Source organism: Cotesia glomerata, linkage group LG1 (assembly GCF_020080835.1).
Source record: "Cotesia glomerata isolate CgM1 linkage group LG1, MPM_Cglom_v2.3, whole genome shotgun sequence".
Taxonomy (NCBI): Eukaryota; Metazoa; Arthropoda; class Insecta; order Hymenoptera; family Braconidae; genus Cotesia; species Cotesia glomerata.
In genome coordinates, this window is record NC_058158.1 from 13,125,678 (window position 1) to 13,145,842 (window position 20,165).

General features: G+C 32.8%; 1 protein-coding gene across 1 annotated transcript; it reads left to right on the plus strand.

Annotated features, from left to right (window-relative positions):
* Window positions 1-12,452: 12,452 nt before the first annotated feature.
* Window positions 12,453-19,894, plus strand: LOC123266781 (thyrotropin-releasing hormone-degrading ectoenzyme-like). The gene is made up of 12 exons (XM_044731185.1): window positions 12,453-12,506; window positions 12,579-13,066; window positions 13,141-13,605; window positions 13,678-13,861; window positions 17,837-17,900; window positions 17,964-18,045; window positions 18,115-18,476; window positions 18,541-18,824; window positions 18,888-19,084; window positions 19,165-19,473; window positions 19,536-19,614; window positions 19,675-19,894. The coding sequence occupies exons 2-12, from the start codon at window positions 12,585-12,587 to the stop codon at window positions 19,819-19,821; spliced, it is 2,655 nt and encodes an 884-aa protein (XP_044587120.1). The 5' UTR covers window positions 12,453-12,506; window positions 12,579-12,584; the 3' UTR covers window positions 19,822-19,894.
* The last annotated feature ends 271 nt before the right edge of the window (window positions 19,895-20,165 follow it).

Here is a 20,165-nt window from a genome sequence, read left to right on the forward strand (position 1 = left end):
AACAAAATAAATTAATTGCCAGCAGTTGCTGTTAAAAACTTAGATTCGGGGTCTTTCATCCAATATAAAGTCTGACATCGACAGAAACTTGTTTCGTGCAATTTTAATATGAAATTCTAATTTGCGAAAAACAAACTTTTGCGAAATCATGAATATATAGATTTAAGAAGATGCTCTGTGGATTTCATGATCAGTGGTTCAGTATTTTATACTTATTGAATATAATAATCTAAATTGAGTCATTTTGTCACAGTATATTAGATATGGATAAAACATTTTAGTAAAGTACAAGAACACAGACTAATCGTTAATCAAGTCCTGAACAACTGAAAATAATTATGAGACTGACGAATTAAATGGACTATAGAGTATTGTAGAAGAGATATCGGAGAGCGTGTGTGGTCGGATGCTGGAGGTTATCCGGGAATGGTGGTTAGATCTTCGCAGAGTTGCAATAACGGGGTAACGAATGGCAGCCATGATGACCAAGGTAAAGTGGGGGATTACGAGAACCCCCAAGTCTCTGGGTTTAGTTGTGCTGGTGTTATGTGTGAGCCCGACAATCCGATGTGTAACCTAGAGATACGCTCCGATACACACAGCGTTACTCCTCTGGAACAGTGCTTCTCCTATCTATGATACTCACCTAAATTCGCTAAGCTTCGTCAATTATCACGAGTCAGCTGAATTAGAGATGCGTCAGATGGAATCTTGTAACATACTAATTTCGATTACATTGACTCTCAAAAGAAAATTTTTTGTCAAGATTAATTTATGTATTACTAAATGTTGTTTCATTAATACTTTAATTTTTCAATTCAAGTAACATCTTTACGCAAAAAAAAAAGATTTCTTGCACTCAGAAAATTTTGAGGAAGACTAAAGTTATTTGGGAGAATAAAATAAATAAAATAATGACTTTATCCAAGAAATTTTTAGCTTTCCTTAATATTTCCTTGAATAAATAAAATCTATTCTTTTTTTTCTGTGTAATAACTAATAAATATACTCTCAATATGTGACTATTAAGAATTCGATCGAAATTGCTTTAATGGTAATTATTAACTTGTCTAAGACAGAAATATTTGTACCAATAAAGTTTTTCTCTACAATAAATAATGGAGAAATTTATGCACTGATAGAATATAAACTTAAGAGATTCAACGTCTTGAGTTGAATAAAAAAAAAAACTTTTCAACTAATAAATGGGTCTGGGTGCAAGTTAAATTTTACTTGATTCAAAATGATAAAATTCTTTAAAATGATTTTCTTAGTTCAAATATTTTTTGCCATTTCATAATAATATTCGAAAAAGTTTTTGTTGGATTCTATTATTCATATGCTTTCTTAAAATTTAATTTTAAAATAAAATTTCCAAAAATGTTGGATATTTCAGTATCACAGCGGTAATCTTATCTTAAAATTTGTAAGTGATTTCAAATCATATTCTATTTAATTTATGTTTCTTTTTTTTAAGAGTAATAATTTGTGAGCTATAAATAAAGTTTTGTATAGAAATTATTTTTAAAAAAACTCAAAAATAATATCACTATCATAGTGATACCAACATTTTGATGTACGGTGACATGGGACTAATTTATAGAAACCAAATATGAATTTCCCTATATAACTAACCTTTCTGCTATCATACATTTTTTATCTTTTTAACTTCCCACTAAGAAAATTAATGATTTTCAAAAATCAGATTATTGGTTTCACCCCGATTCTCGAAAATCGAGTTCTCATCAGATCTTCTCATCTTGAGATTCTAGGAAGCTATTCTGACTGTTTCCATGATGACGGATATTAAATCAACACAAAAAAGTGTTAGATATTGAACATAAAAATTTTTTGACACATTGACGTAAAATTTCTTACTGTGCAGTATATCTGTAAGTATGTGTATATGTATGTGTGTGCAAACCTCATAACTTTCAACAGTTTGACCGATTTAGACGAACTTGGTGGCATTCGAAAGAGTTCAACGAAACTTAGACTTCCCCGTAAGTTTAAACCAATTTGGTGCAATAGATTTGGGGAAATATTTTTTTGAAATAACTTTTGAGTTTCTGTATCAATTAATTCTATAACTTAATCAGTTCTTAACCTAATAAAATGACATTGAATGCCGTTTGAAAATTGAAAATCAATTCATTCACTAAAAAAAAAGTTTTCTGCTCGGCACCATCTACTGTATCGTTACGGGTACAATCCGTACAGCTACGCCTCATAACGCTCATTCATTTTTTAAGAAAAAATAAATTGTGTAATTGATTAAAAAAAAAAAAATTATATTATTATAGAGTATTTTTTTTTCTTTTTGACATCCGGACGTCCACGTAAAATTTTTTTCAAAACGTTTTTTTTTTGAAAATCGCTGCATGAAATGATTTTAGAAAGTAAAAGATGGTTTAATTTAAGTGCTTTCTCGGTGTACATCTACTTATATTATTGTATAAGTGTAATATGGTTGTGATAGAGACATTTAAAGATCACAAAATTGCTTGATCTTGACGAGTCGAGTATAAAGCACAACCTCACGTACTTCGCGCTATGAGGCGTGCAATAGTATATTACATACCTAGGCCAGTAAAATAAGAAAAGTCTCAGATCACATGTAATTGTTGGCCGAGGCGAAGCCGAGGTGGACAAACATGTGATCTGAGGCTTTCTTATTTACTGGCCAAGGTGTTTATACTATTTTTCTGCTCGACGTAGCCGGAATGTGGCAACTTTGTTTAGCGCAGTGGCCAGAAAGTTGCCACTTTCCGGCCGGAGGGCAGAAAAAAAATGATTTTTTCCTATGACTTCGAAATTTTTCTTTGGATCAATTTTGATGTCATGATTTAACTATAAGTCCTCAAAAAATTTCATTGAACGCCGCCAATGTCCTCAAAATCAGTCAATTCATTCGTAAGATATTTGATTTTATAAAATTCCAAAAAAGTGTTTTTTTAACATGATTTTTTTGTTGTCGTTTAGAAGGTAATGAATAGTCATTTTGTGCTTGAAAAACTGCATCGAATGCTGCAAGCCTTATCGAAAACGATTGATTTAATCGGAAGAGCTCAAAACATCGGAATAAATAATTTCTCGAGCGTTTCGAACTCGTACATAGCAGAAGTTCCAGGGATGGCCTGCAGGGTCAACCGTTTTCTAGATTTTTCTACAAAATCTCATTTTACAAAACATTTAACATTTTTAATTATTTTCCAAATCAAATTTTTACAACTATCGAATTATTTTTGATTCAAAGTTAATTTTTTACCACAATCATGTCTACAAAACATGTTGAATTTCCTGAAAGTGAACAAATGAAATCTGATGCTAAAATTGAACCCGTTTGGAACTTTTGCCAAAAAAAAAAACATTTAAATACAAGTCCAGATGCTTTCAATAATATCAAATATAGATCAAATATATATAGAAACCTACTTCGTAATTATACTTATATGTTTGTGACATTATAGTTGTTCTTATCTCCAAAAATGTGTAAAATAATGTTTATTAGAGCAAAGTAATCTCAGTTACAAATAAGGGTTTTCAGAGAAGAACACAAAGCTTTTAATTTAAAGTTATACTTACGGTTAATGGAATGAACACAATAATTACATCACATTCAAAAGATAAAACAGTTTATAAGAGTGTAAATAAGATCTTTAGAGAGAAAAATAAGTGCAATCAAAGTAGCGTTGTGGTCTTGCGGTGAAGTGACATATGTTTTGAGCTAGAATTAAACTCATAGTAAGCACGTTACGCCAATATATAGTACTACGTTTCGACAGTAAAACTTTACGTTGAAGTTCAAATAAAACTTTGCATGGATAAAATGACGTCGGCTAGTGTAATACCATACCTATCGACATAAAAAAGTTTATAAGGGTAATAATTTGTACTGTTATAACAATTGAATTTTTTCTTCCATTTGATACCTTCTGCTCAACTTTTTTTATTCTAGTTTAAAAAAATCAGTCTAATTTACAACGTTATTCTTCTCTGATATTATATATTACTATCAACATACAATATCAATCTAAAACATATATCATTCGTAACTTTACACCTTGCATGACTAATTTCAAAAAAACAACCTGTGAAACATTTTTTTTACATAGTCTGAGGTGATCATTTGAGGTTTATGTATGCATACATTTTTTTATGTTTTTCTGTGTCTATTTGATAATATAATTTTTCGATCTAAGATACTATCGAAAAACTCTGACTGATGATGAAATTTCTACAAAAGAGTTAAGTTTTAGGTGTTTAGTTTTGAAATTGAAATAATTTTATTTTACTCTTTTAAGGACTTTATCTGACATTGTTTTTAAGTTTAATCTAATACTAATCTATTACTTTTTTTCAATATCACATTCTATATAGTTTACGGGTACATTTGTGAAAAGAAAAAATAGAAAAATTATGATTCTTTACTGAACTTATTATTTACATAGGACTATATCATGAAATTTTTTAATGGGAATTTTTATGTCCGACACATTTTTTATGAATACAACCAGATAAATGACTATGAGATCAAATTTCGAATCAATATCTTATTTTCAGTCAAATCTACAACATAAGGGAGATGCTTAACATTTTCATGCTAAAATTTGCTATCAAGCATTATACGTTTTGAAAATTGAGTAGAGCCTCACCTACCCTCAAGGCAAATACATATATAGTTCTCATAAAGGAGATATCACTTTTGAATCAAATGACCCATTTGGCTTTAGTATGGCTATTTGGTCGACCTCTGTGCCGCCGCGAGGTAGTTCTGAATTGTGGAAGCGATAATGCATAGTCGTGATTAAAAGTGCATGGTTGAAATACATATAAATTTCATTAAAAAATTTTTAATTTTTTAACTGACATGTGCATCAATAATTGAAAATCTTGGAAGTAAAAGTTCTTCAGTAAAGCTTCGTAAATAAAAGTCATTTTCTGATTTGGATAATCAATCATCTTGCAATGCTTCTGTTTTTCCTGTGTCGATAAATAACAAAACTCGTGTATAGAATCTTGAACTGTAACTAAAGATCTATGCTACTTGAATATTTTCGTATCTGACTTCCATTGAGGTCACCCCGTTGGCCGTGTAGCAGCATCTGGAGCCATATCCAATGGTTACACAAAAGAAGTCAAAAGGAGATTAGCAGAGGTGAAACACGTGTTCGACGCTTTCATGTATTCGAAGACAAGGGGTTCGAACTACCCAATTGGTAACATAGGTACTGGGGGCAAAAAAATAAAGCAGAGAGTGGGTTGATGGAGTTCAGAAGACGTCGTTAGGTCCACGCGGTACAGCTGGTTTAACCTGAACCTACTGAATACGCGGAATACGAAGCGCGGTCTGTTAACGGGAGTCCCATCTTACAGACCATGAGGAAAGGAAAAGCATCTTTTATGGAGTATCTTGGGGAGTCTAAATCATCCAACCCCCCAGATATTAAGATGCGTTACGATCACGACTTACCATTCATTTCTGTATATGACCTGTACGCTTGGCAATCGACCAAATTGAAAAGCGCAGTTGCTAAATTGCTTACATGCTCTTCAATCGGCTTTACTTATTTTAAAACTCAGATGTATTGGGGAAATTACTGTCGAAGATAAGTATACGAAACATTTTCCAATGAAAATTATTTTATAACTTTTCCAAAGTATCATATCGGGCAGTTTTTTATTGTAAAGAATTGAGAGTAAAAATATTTTTAACTTCCCGTTAAGAAAATTGAAAATTTTCAAAAATCGGGAAGTTATTGGTTTTACCCCGTTTTTCGAAAATCGAGTTTTCATCGGATCTCGACGTTTCGAGGTCCTAGGAAGCTTTCCTGACTATTTTCACGATGATGTCCGTACGTCTGTATGTGTGTGTGTGTGTGTGTGTGTGTGTGTGTGTGTGTGTGTGTGTGTGTGTGTGTGTGTGTGTGTGTGTGTGTGTGTGTAAACCTCTCGTAACTTTTGAACGGCTTGACCGATTTCATCGCGGTTGGTGTCATTCGAAAGGACTTCGCCAAACTTAGATTTCCTGTAAGTTGGAACCGATTCAGACCAGTAGATTTCAAGAAATTGCAAAAAAAGTGACAAAAAAAGTTGATTTTTTTTTAAATATTTCCGAATTGGCTGAACCGATCAACTTCAAAAACTAATCAGCTCTCAACCTTGAAATCCCGCATCGATCACCACATGGAGCGTCAGAATCGGTTGATGCGTTCGTGAGATATCGTTGTCGAAAAAAGTGTTTTTTTGTAGTAACTCCGAAATTTTTCATCTGATCAATTTTTTTGTTCAGAATCATTTATAGAGCTCAAAAAACCACATCTATCGCCGTCTACCGCGTGAAAATCGGTTGATTTATTAAAAAGTTACAGCAGTTTGAAAATTAGAAAAATCGTGTTTCATCGAATTTTCATAAGACTTTTGAGCTCGGAGAGCTCAAAATAACACATAAATTGTATTTTTGAGCTCAAAGAGCTCGAAAACGTCATAAGTGCAATTTTAAGCGCCTAGGTATAGAATTACCGGGAAGTTGCAGGGATGGCCTTCAGGGTCAACCGTTTTTCTAATTTTTTTCGATAAATTAATAATCTCTACGAAATTAATTTTGCTTTAGGTGAATTGGACTTTAGTCAAGAATTTTTTTCAAAAAATTATTCGAAATGATCTGAAAAATATGAGCGACAGCTTATTTGAGTTCTAATCAAATTTTGAAGGGGAAGTTTTTCTTATTTTTACTGTAATTTATAATTGCAATCGTTAGTAACAAAAAAGGCTTTAATTTTATGTTAAAAATTTTAAAATTATGAGCGAGGGGCAAATTTAGAAGACAACCATAAAGAGGAAAAAGTTTCCAAAAAAAGTCTTTTTCGAGAATTCTATTTTAAGTATCTTTTTTTTCGGTGAACGTAAAGAAAAAATATTCTTCTCAAAACTTAATTCCAAATCGATATGAGCCACTTTTAATACTTTTCAAATCATTTTATCTTAATTAATTAAACAGAAAATGACGTATTTTCTAAAAATAATTTCTTACGTGGAAAGTAGCCGTACACTCAAAAAAAAAAATTTCTTTTGAAAAAAATAGGTATATATTCTAGTTACAAAAAAGTTTTTTAATTTGGAAAAAAAATCTTTCTGAATAGACAATTTGCGAATATTCATTTGAAATTGTTTTTTCCCAAATCTAGAAAACTGTTTTTCAAGAAGTAAGTTACTGTAAGAAAAATGTTATTTCTTCGGCTAAAAAATAAAATGATTCAAAATTTTCAACAAATTAATTTCTTATTACAACAATGCTCATTTTTTTCAAAATGAATTTTTTCTCTAAGTGTGAGCAATAGATTTTAAAAAATTAGCTATCGCATAGCAATGTTTCAACATGAACTGTTCCAGAAAAAACTAATGAAAAATTTCAACTTTTTTATCAAAAATGGAATCACATTAGATGTAAATACGAGAGAGTATAATTGAAAATTACATTTCTGTTTCATCCTCCGAATTAATTTTATAAACATATTTCAGTTATTTTATGGGTGACCAAATATACTTGATAAAATTTAGTAAAGTATCAAAAGTACTCCGAAGCAATATCTAAAAAGCAACGATTCCATGAATTTTCATTGGAACTTAAATGCAATTGATTAAATGACTTTGTGAAGGAACTTTCCCCCAAGACCATGAGTATAATTCTATGACCAGGCACCCATAACAGAGTACAGTGAGAGTACAGCGTGAAACGCAAAAGCTTTGTAGAAAAGGGGCTAAGAGAATTTCTCGTCCTCACATAGCTTCCAACTGGCACCGTCCCAAATTGAAAAACACATTTGTGATATTTTCTTAGTGAACAAAGACGGAAAAGAAAAAAAGTTGAAAAAGAATTGTAAAAAAAGAGAAAGAAAAACGACAAGAAGATGTAATAGATTGTAGGAAATGGGGGTTGAAAGTTAAATCTTGAGAGGGAGCATTGCGCTATGCGCACTTTTGAAGGAGGGGCAAGGTGGATTTATAATGAAAGCCGTAGAGTTGGACTTGGATTTGTGAGGGTAGAGAAAGCAACCCTCCTATTCACGTAGGACCAACGAAAAACTCCTGGAAATGAGAATGGTAGAATGAGGGAAACCGAAACTCTAGAGCCTCGTCCAACAAGGAATCCAATCGCCACGTGATCTGTATAATAGCACTGCTAAACCTTTCTCTACCCCTATCTCAATCCCACGAGAGATATTATAAATAACAAACGGCGGCTCATCATCTCAGCCTCTCTGTCCAGGCGATATCAAACCCCAGCTAACAAAGCCAACCCCTTTATAAGCTACGATATTATGTACTAATATACCAACACGATATATGTGAATTAGTAAAATACAATCCACCTGTACATCATTTTGATAAGTACTCTCTAGCTATTTGATAATTGCTCAACAAAATGGAGTTAGCTTTGTAAAAAAAAAAAATTATCTGATCAATGTTTTTTTTTTTTTAACGGTGAAATTTTTCCATGACTTATGTTTATTGCTTCTAAATTAATAAAATTTAATAATATTATCTACTATACTAGATTTATAGTTTTATTACATAATATTGTAGTATAATTTTTTAATCTTAAAACAATTAATTAATAAAAACGTTAATCGTTATAAATTAGACATAGTATGCAGAAGAAAGTCACTATGCAACGATTACTTATTTTTTCATGGTAGATAGTTATAAAAGCCTCTAACAGAGGACGCACAATTGCAGAATCATTTCGTGTTAGGAGACTTAATTTGAGATGTCCAGTGAGTTTTAATAAACAAAATATTTACACGGAAAAAAAAAACTCGAAAAATTACAGTATAAAATGTAAAATCGGTCCCGTCGTAATCAAAACTAGAAAAATTACAGTTTGAAATAACGTTTTTCTAAATTCAATTTTTTAATTTAATATTCAGATCTTTCAATGTAAATATTACATTCTACAATGTAATCTTTATAAAATCTGTAATAATTACAATCTGAAACTATAATTTTTCCAGTTTTCATCACGAAGCGCCACGTTGCATTATATACTGTAATTTTTCGAGTTTTCTTTTTTCCGTGTAGTCTAAATAAATACAACGAAATCAAAACGTTAAAAATAACAAAGCATAAACAAAACAAGATTTGAAATACTTGAGCTAAAGCGAAGAATTAAAAAATAATTAAATTTGAATTTGCAACAATTTATAAATATATCCATAATGTAAAAACACGAATGCTATCAATGAAGATGATTTAATAAGGGAAAAAAACAATATTTTGTATTTTCTTACCGACTTATTTGCCATTGTTTTTATTATTTCTTTAAAAAAAAATTCTTCACTTAACATGTTAATCGATAAATTTTTGGTTTTTGAATTTGTTTATTTGATAGTATTTCACGAACAAAATTTTTTTCTGTGTTATTATAGATGCTATGTCCAAAGTACATTTAATTTTTCGTTACATTCATGAGATTTTTTCAATTTATATTTGAACTATTCTATTATTACAACAAACTAATAGTTTTTTTTTCTCGTATAAATCGTATGGATATTAACACTAGAAATTGTGTCTACATACATGGCAGAATCCTAATTAATGCATCATTAATAAATAACGAATGTAATTTTTAATGTATAACGTCACTCGAGTACGATTAAAAACAATTGTATGATGAAGATCTTGAGTGGTGAAATCTAAAATGACCTCACATAGTCACGAGGTCGTTGATGAGGCCAGAGGTAAACTCATGACCAGAGCCTTTAGAAGATATTCCAGTAGTCCCTCAGTGGCTCGTTAAGGCATTTGCATTTCATTTCCACCCCTTCCAAGAGTCTTGACTCCCTTTTCCCCCGTATAAATATTAATGCAACATTCTCCTCTCGGGGCTTTTTGTTCCTCTCTTCCATATCCTCAAGTACCGCATTCTCCTTCCACAGTCAGAACACTTTGAATGCTGATACGCTTTGGTCCTTTGGAGTTCCACGAACCGTACTAGAATAAGACAATCATACACTTTCATACTTATACTTATACTTATACTATTTTAGCTGTGTAGCATTTTAATATGTACTCTCACTGGCGTAGTCAGACCACGCTAATGTAATGAAATGTGATTTATTACTATTTTCTAGTATACTTCCGGTCTTGTATAGTTTTCGGCTATCTTCATGAAGTTAACTTGACGATAAACATAAGTTAAAGTATCCTCAACACGGAAATTTCATTCATTAAGCATTGAACAAGTACAAATAGTACAGAAATTTTTAATAGCAATTATAATTATAATCAGAATAATAATTGATAATTTGGAAGAATTTAAAATAAAAAGTAAAGAGAAAAGACGACAATGATAAAATCTTGGATTCTACAAAAAGCTCGTAGAGTATGTGCAGAGTGGCCTTAAAGGGGTTCGAGGGAAGTGGAAAGCACGGAGGTGGGTAGCTACGAATATATATAAAGGTGAGGGTAAGGGTAGCGCGAGCTAGGATATACATGGAGCAGTAAGATGGTAAGATGGGCTTCTGCATTGCAGGCATGATTGCCTCTATGGCACATCAAGGCAATCCTCGAGGCTACGTGCCCGACATATACATCTACTCAACATCTTGTATTTTTATTTTTCTTTTTTTTTTCCACTTTCGCATGGAAAAAAAAATTCTACAACAACTTCCGGAATTTTCATCAGTCGTTTTCATTTAGATGTACTTTATGATTTTATTTTATTGTTATATGAATGTGCTTGATTTCAGAATAAAGAATAAAAAAATACTTATGAAAAAATCTTCATATGAAGCTTGACATAGCCAATTTTTATACGTTTCTTTCAGTCTACATATAAGTATAAATTCCACTTTTGGTTACTTTAAATTTCAATTAATTTAAAAAAAAATTCATTAGTTAAAATAATATTTTTATAGAATTATTAAGCGTTAACATTTCTACGAACCGAATATATAAAGTTTTACGTTTATGGAATTATTCACACATTAATTTGGATATAAAGTGACCAAAAAAGGTGCAATAGTCACAAACGGTACTTTTACTCTGCATATCGTATTCAGAAAAAATTGGTTTAGTAGTTAATTGAGCTAAAAATAGTGTCAGATAAATAGTGTCATGTATGGCCTATCAGAAATCTTTTTTGCGGAAAGCTCATCTTGTCTATAATTTATCATTATAATTGTTGAGTTAATAAATTATAAAATTTTTATTATTTCCCTTAAAATAAAAGTATATATTGGACATTTCAATAAAATTGAATGATGAAATTTATTGAATAAATCTTGGATATTTTCGGAAGCTAAAGCGAGAGAAGTTTCGAACGTTTTAGGAGTGCCGTCTTTTCATGGACTCGACTCGATCGGAAATGAGAAAAGTTTTCAAAGGCGTTTGAATCTTCGTCCCTTTCGTCTCAATGTTTATCCAGCCATAGTATATAGTAGATTCAAGAAATTGTGGAAAGAGCAAATACGGCAGACGAGAAACTTGAGTGAATACGATCGAAAACAAAGAGGTAAAATAGACGGGTATGAGAGTTTATATACCTCGAAGCCCTTGCGTCTTCACCATTAGATACGGTTAACGTCGTCTGTGATAGGAGTCTTAAATTAGCATTACGAAGATCCGTAGGTACGGCTGGTTGCGAATACTCTCTACTACTAACACCTACTACACTAACTGTTTGCTCCATAGATCCTGTATGCTAGCAGTAAGGTGTTGTCGGCTTTTCCCTTCAGTATAATCACGATTCACTTGCGTATTTATACGACAACCAAATCCTCTATATGCCCTATAATTCTGATATACTGCCAATATTCTCTCGACAGAGCCAATTCAATCTCTATCAGGTGAAGACATATACGACACTGTATAGTAACCGTGAAAATCATCTTGGATATCTTACATCATTTGATTATTATTAATGAGTATTTCTATTTAACTCATCATTGTTATCAAGAAATATTCATCCTGATGATAGTAAATTGTGTGACAAGAGATATGATAACAAAATTTAGGATGAAAGAGTTAACTATCTTGGTGTTAGCAAAGAAAACATTGAAATCTAAAATTCCATGGATTATTATTTTTAAATCTGAATACTCTTACTCGTATATTTAACAATTCACCATCAGTGCTGCGTATATTTATCAATATATAGTTATCCACACTTTCCATTATTATTCATAATTAACCATGTCTGTGATATTTAAGTTCAAATCATATCTGACTGTGGTTAACGAACCAGTTAATTCTCTCTTAAGTGATAAAAAAATATTATTGTAAACGACGTTAGTACTTTATTATATGCTAAAAAAGCATATTCCACCGCTTTATCAAAATGAGTCACACAATTTTTATTGTTTTTTGCACAAATATCATGACTCACCAATGTGTGGCACATGTCGAGGTCACAGAATGGATATATAATATAGTAGTAAAATATTGTTCATCATAGTAATCATTTTTCCTGATACAAGAAATACCTGAATTTTTCCAGTAATATTGTAAGTTTCTTGTTTTATTTTATTGACTGACACAGTAAATTATTTTAATTAACGTATTTTCTGCAATAACAGACTGAAATGTTGATTGACTCAAAAAATGATTTTAATATTTTAATAAAAATTCTTCTTTGCGGAACTTTTATAACTTCAACGATTTCTAAAGAATGGAGAAAATATTACGACCCTCCTCTTCTTCCTGATATTGCATCCCCAATTCATTATATAATTAAAATAAGTCCAAATATTGAAGATGAAAAAAATTTAACTTTTGACGGTGAATCGATCATTGATTTTGAAATCAAAGACGCAACTGAAGTATTAACTTTAAACGCTAAAAACCTCAAAATTATTGGAGAAATTTCCGTCAGAGACCAAAATCGGAAATGGGCAGTACAAAACTATTCAATCGATTCAAAAACAGATTTTTTGACTATCAAATTCAACGAAAAATTACCCGAAGGGAATTTTACACTATACATATTCTACAACGGTAAAATAAATACTAGACATATTATAGGTTTAGTTTACAAAACTTATGATGACGATTCAGACGATGAACAGTGAGTAAATTTCTGAAACTTTATTTTTGAATATAATCTCATTTATAATGATAAAAATTTTATTATTTGAATAGATGGTTATTGTTTTCAAATTTTGATTCCAATCTTGCCCGTGAAATAATGCCATGCTGGGACGATCCCTCCATGTGGGCTACTTTTGAGATTTCCATTAGGCACAATCGTAAATATACAGCCGTATCAAATACCCAGTTCGATTCAATAATGAGTGATGAAAAAAAATTTAATTTCGTGTGGACGCATTTTGAAAAAACTCCAAGATTATCCGTGCGCACGTTAGCTTTTGCTATGGGTGACTTGGAATATTTGTCGGATGATAGTAATGCGTACCGTGTATGGACTTCAAAAAATGCCAAAAACCACCGAAAATTTTTTGCTACCATCGGAGGTAAAGCATGGAGAGCTATGGAAAATATTACAGGTATCCATCAAGAAGATTATGTGCTCAAAAAAATTGATATCGTCGTAATACCTGCCCCGGAAGAATGGGATATATTCTTTTGGGGGCTGTCAATTCTCAGGTACAAATCTAATTTAAAGTAGCTGCTAAACTTTCTTAGCGATTAACTATCTAATTATTGAATCATTTTTAGCAAACAAAACATTCCTTATGATGGTTATGGGAATATTGAAACCAGAAATAAATTTTTGATTTCGATATCCCAACTACTGTACGACCAGTGGATTTTGAATGAGGACATTACGTTAGAAAAGTTTGATCAGTCATTCCTAAACATGGACTTACGTCATTATGTAGCTGTTTGTATAGCTGACCAGGTATAACAATCAAAACGAAATTCATTGTTCCATATTGCACGCCTCATAGCGCGAAGCGCGTGAGTTTGTGCTTTATACTCGATTCGTCAAGGTCAAGCAAGTTTATGATCTTTAAATGCCTCTATCACAACCATATTACACTTATACAATGATATAAGTAGATGTACACCGAAAAAACACTTAAATTAAACCATCTTTTACTTTCTAAAATCATTTCGTGTTGCTATTTTGAAAAAAAAAAAAACGTTTTGAAAAAAAATTTACGTGGACGTCCGGATGTCATCCCATTTTGGATGTACCAACGATTACTCCCAAACAAATTGATATTTCAAGACCGGACCTTTTTTATTAGTTTAAGAATTCGATGAACTGAGTCCGTATTTCATATCAGTGGCCTAGTTTACGTATTTTTTTTTAATTGAATTTTTATTAAAATTCACTACGATACAACCGTACAAAGCCAAATGAACTTTTCTTATTTGTCACGTGAAAACTATGGCGAGATTTTTTTAGACTGCGTGCGCATATGACAAGAAAAAAGGGCACCGATATTTAAAAAAAAAAATAAAAAATACTCTGTAAGAAATTACTTAAGGAAGTACGAGCACCAAGGCAACTTTTGATGAAAAGCTTGATTTTTTTTTAATATGAAGTTTAAATATGTCTAAACAAATTCTGAAAATTTGAAGGAGATTGCCCGATTATTTAAATAAATAATTAACTTTGAAGTTGAGCAGTTTAACATTGGTCTTATGGGGTAACCTCCAAACATTGATACACTTCTGTATTTTTCTCGTAAAACTGTCGGTGAATATTTTTAAAAAACTTGTGGATGAAAGTAAATATATTAGTGATAAATTTAATTCAAAAAAATTTACACTTGCCCGACTAATTAAAGTGTATTAATTAAAAGAAAAATAAATGCCGCCATTAGCCAATGTTAAATGTATATCTATATATTGAGAAAAATCATATGGCTACTGCTCTCCCCTTACTGCGCTAGAGTCGATACCTATCCCTATCCCCACCCCGCCTAGCGCTCGTACTTCCTTAATTATAATTTTTTTTTTTTAATCAATTACACAATTAATTTTTTTCTTAAGAAATGAATGAGCGTTATGAGGCGTGCACTTTTGGATTTTCCAAACTTTTTTTAACTTTCCGCCATGAACATCAATAATTAAAAAAAATGAAAAGTTTTTAGTTTCACCTCTAGTTTTTGAATGTCGAGTTTTCATCAGATCTTCACTTTTTGAGGTCTCAAGAAGCAGTTCTGACTATTCTTAGGAGGATGTCACTATGTCTGCGTGTGTATGTGTATGTGTGTGTGTGTGTGTGTGTGTGTGTGTGTGTGTGTGTGTGTGTGTGTGTGTGTGTGTGTTTTTTTTTTTTTTTTTTTTTTATGGGGGGGAATCCTTTTTACGGATTCTAGGCATAGCTGTTTGGCCTGGATATGTGGCGACTCGACGCAGCGTCATACTAACTCGACACTAACGCCCCTACCCACTAAACCCTAAACCCCTTTCTCTTCTATCCTCTGATCCCCCATGGTACCGCCGTAAGGCATTTCTTCGCGGGGGGAGGAATTAGCTGCCGCTCTTCCTTCTGGTGGCTAAGATGTTTTTTATTTCTATCTCCCTTCTAGTTTCTGTTTTCTGCTCTTTTTCTCTCGATGGACCGCAACTCTGTAAGCACTTCAGTGGCAAAGGTGCTCGTGGCGTTCCAGACAGCTTCTGATGACAGCATTTCTTCTACTATTGTCTCCGGTTGAATTCTCTTTTTTAGAATCTTCTCTAATTCATCGCGCTGTTGGTTAAAACGAGGACATGCAAAGATCACGTGCTCCACGTCTTCAGCGACACCTGGGCAGGATGGGCACTCCGGAGAATCGTCGTGCTTAAAGCGGTGAAGATAGGCTCGGAAGCAGCCGTGTCCTGACAACATCTGCGTAAGGTAGTAGTTAACCTCTCCATGACTCCGGTTCAGCCAGTCGTCGATCCTCGGTATAAGACGATACGTCCATCTTCCTTTTTCTGCAGCGTCCCACTGGAGCTGCCATCGGTCGAAGCTGTTTTGCCGTTCTTCAGTTCTGAGCTCTTCAGCGCTTAGTGTAGTTGACCTCTTTCGATGATAAAGGTTCCGTCTTTCCTCAGCGAGGACTCTGAGAGGCAGAGTTCCGGAAATAACGCACACTGCTTCCTCGGATATTGTGCGGAAGGCGCTGGCGACTCTTAAGGCACACCGTCGGTATACTGGTCCAGCCTTCCTCCATGATTCTTGCATCTCGAGAGCGTTGGTCCAAATAGATATACCATATGTAGCACCGATGTGACTACAGATGATAACAGTACCCTTCTGCTCTGCTTTGGCCCTCCGATGTTCGGCATCAGTCGTGCTAGACTTGTTCCCACTGCTGACGCCTTGGCACTGACGTGTTCTACCTGCTGCTTAAAGTTGAGTCGGGCATCAAGCATCACTCCTAAATATCGAATATAAGGTTGTGATGTGATTTCTTGTTCGGCGACTTTCAGCTTAATTGTCTCTACCACTTTCCTGCTGGTAATAAGCACTGCCTCAGTTTTGTGTTGCGCCAGTTGCAGGTTCACTGCGTCCATCCACCGGTTAACGCGCTCGAAAGTGAGATCGAACACATGGTTTATCTCGTCAAGATGTTTGGCAACGATCACTACGGCTACGTCGTCTGCATATGCTACGAGTTTGACGTTTCTTGGCAGAGTTAGTCTTAATAGGCCGTCATACATAATATTCCACAGGAGCGGGCCTAGAACTGAACCTTGTGGTACACCTCCAGAAATAGCATACTCCCTTGGACCGTTCTTCGTGTCATACTTCAGGACCCTGTTTTCAAAGTAGCTTGCTACGATCTTAAGAAGGTATTCTGGTACATTCTTCTCTTGGAGGGCCTGCATGATGCATTCCCAATTGGCGGAGTTGAAGGCATTTCTGATGTCTAGGGTCGCCACCAGGCAATACTTCTTCGTTCCACCCTTCCATCTGGTTGTGTGTGTGTGTGTGTGTGTGTGTGTATTTGTGTGTTTGTGTGTGTAAACCGATTTAAACAAACTCAGCGGCGTATGAAAAGGCTTCACCAAACAGATTTTCTATACCGTATGAACCGATTTAGATTAGTAGATTTTGAGATATCTTAGAAATAAAATTTTCGAAATGTTTTTTTGAAAAAACTTTTAAACAGATATAGCAATCAATTCTAAAATCTTATTGGTTATTAAACATTGAAAACGACGTCGATTCTCGCAAGCTGCATAAAAATCGGTTGGTGGATTTGAGAGAAACCGTTAACGCAAAATTTTGGAAAAAGTATTTCTTTTTACGTAACTTCGAAATTTCTTCTCATATTGTTTTCAATCCTATAATAAAACTGAAATGAAATATGTATGTAGCATCAATTTATTTGTGATGTAATTGTTCGAATATATCATAAGCATGAAAATATATGCCAACTCTATTTTTAGGCGCGCGCATATTGAATTGGTGTGATAAAATAACTATGTGCTCAAAAAACTGTGTCAAACGACGCCAATTTCACTAAAATCGATCAACTCATTCGTTAGATATTTGATTTTTAAAAATTCCAAAAAAGTGTTTTTTTAACATGACTTCAAAATTTTTCGTTGAATCGTTTGGTAGGTAATGAATAATCATTTCGTGCTCGAGAAACTGTTTTGAATTCTGCAGGCTCCATCAAAAACGATTGATTCGATCGGAAGATATCACAATTCAAAATTTTCAAAAAAGCATGGTCTGAACAATCACTAAATCGTCGAAATTAAAAAAGTACAAAAGTTGCATTTTTGAGTTCGAAGAGCTCAAAACTTCAGAATAGATCATTTCTAGAGCGTTCTTAACTCGCACATAGTGGGAAGTTCCAAAGATGGCCAATATGGCAAACAGTTTTCCAGATTTTTTTTTGTTTTAATTTTAAATCAATTGCAGATTGAACAATCTTGGGATGTAAAGGAGAAATATTTTCATAATACCCGAGACCTACCGAACAGATGTAAATATTTTTTGATTATTATTTAATATCAATATGAATTGACAAACATGTAATTTTTTACAGTGGGTTTTATTACGCGGACAGTCGCTAACATTTTTGGAACATATAAATTTCGCAACATTTTGAAGAGCTTTATTATAGATAAGTGAGTTTTTGGTGTGTTTTAATCATCATCTGTAAAAAGCCCAAATTATACAATATTATAAATTTATAGCAAATTTGGAGGGAATAAATCAGTTAACCTAATGGACGAGTATATTCTAGCCTCAGAAAGTAAACCAATGAAAGAATGTTTACAAAAAGCGTTGGTTAATTGGATGACAACCCAAGGTTATCCTGTAATTTACGTTAGTACAAATGCAACCTACGAAACTACTATTACTCAATCAAGGTTTAAGGCAAATGAATTCACTAAATTGAACGATAGATATTGGATTCCGATTAGCTGCGCTACCCAAGACTATCCCAACTTTGAAGATCTTTCAGACATCACATGGTTTGATCCTGATTCATTCCACCTCTCTTTTTCCGCAGTTCCCCAAAATAGTTGGGTTATTTGCAACAAACGAGAATTTGGTATAATTTATACTCATAAATTTCTTATCATTTTGAATAACTGCAAAATTTTTGACTGTCTCAGGTGACTATCGGGTCAATTACGATAAGAATAATTGGGAATTAATCATAAACTATCTTAAAAATGACGATTATTTCAAAATCCACCCCCTAAACCGAGGACAACTCATTGATGATGCATTTGTTTTTGCTAGTAGAAAATATATTGACTACGATATTCCTTTAAAACTTATGGGATATCTTCACCGAGAAACAGATTATCATCCATGGGTAAAATTTTGGCGACAACTACAACATTTGTATTACAATTCACCATTGCGGAACTCCCAATATTACGAGAATTTCAAAGTATTTATTATCATATCTTTATTTAAGCCTGTGATAATTCGAATGATTGTTTTCCAAAACTAGGGCTATTTACTGAATCAAACTTCAAAGTTGGAAGCTGACGTTTTAGTTGATATCAAATTTTACCAGGACGTTCATTATTTGATGAAATTTCAAAAAGCATCTATTCTAAAGTGGGCCTGTAAATTTAATTCGTCACGTTGTCAAACTTATGCATCTGAAAAATTGACCAAGTGGCTTGATAATCCTAAAAGATATCCGTATACTATATCAATAATCATCATGTTCTAAGTTATAATAAATAAATATCATTCGTTGACATTATTTTTGTTATTCGCAGAATCGACGACTTTTATAAACCTGTGCTCATATGCAGTGGAGTCCGTAATGCCGATTTGAATACGTGGAATCAACTGTATAAAAAGTACATAACCGATAAAGAAGATGATATCTTATACGCCCTTGGGTGTACGTTGAAAAATGATATTTTGGCTCATTTTGTGAGACTTGTTTTCAACAACACAATTGAAGGTTCCGACGATTTTAGTGATTCATGGACACTATTTGAAAATATTATGATTGAGAGCGATATTGGGGTTGATGTTGTCCTAGATATTCTTATAGAGATTCAATTGAATTTTCCTGACACGTAAGTAGTGTGTTCAAAATCCAATCAATGTGAAATTTATTTCGTTCGATTATGATTTACAGTGATGCTCGATATGAGTTTGTACGCAGTGGAACATTCGCCATTAAAAACAGCATAAAAAATAATCTACAGATGCAAAAGGTACGTTGGTATGTTATCAAATTTGAACTATCAAAATGAATAAGATAATTTTTTTTTTAGTTTGACAACATTATACAGAATGATATTAAACGTAGTGGCAGTGAAAAAGCTAATTCTAAGCTAATGGAAGCTCGGACTAATATTAATGTTGTCCAATCACAATCTACCTTTATGGCTGAATTCTTTTCACTTTACTATCAATCATAGTAATTGACTAAATCAATGTATTTATCTATTTGTCAAAATATATTATTTAATAAATATACTTCACTTTATTTCTCAAGAGCAAGTTTATTGGGATTATTCAATTATTGATAGTTAAAAAAAATAAATAAATAGCTCCATTGATAAATACTGATTACCTATACGAATTTTTTAATATCTAAGTTAAATTTTTAAGATACCTGCTATGTTTTGTGACATTATTGAGACCAAGAAAATGGGGCGCAGATTTTTGCTCTTTTTCATAAGTTATTAAAATAATGGATTGTCGCCGGGAAAATCGTTTTTATCGTTTGCATTAGATTCCAGATAAAGACCAATCGACTAGC

Bases quoted from the DNA above. Each gene is read 5' to 3' on its own strand.
- LOC123266781 (XM_044731185.1), top strand. From the start codon at position 12,585: ATGTTGATTGACTCAAAAAATGATTTTAATATTTTAATAAAAATTCTT. The intron at 18,825-18,887 runs GTATTTATTATC...TTCCAAAACTAG, and splicing joins AATATTACGAGAATTTCAAA to GGCTATTTACTGAATCAAAC. The intron at 19,615-19,674 runs GTACGTTGGTAT...TTTTTTTTTTAG, and splicing joins ATAATCTACAGATGCAAAAG to TTTGACAACATTATACAGAA.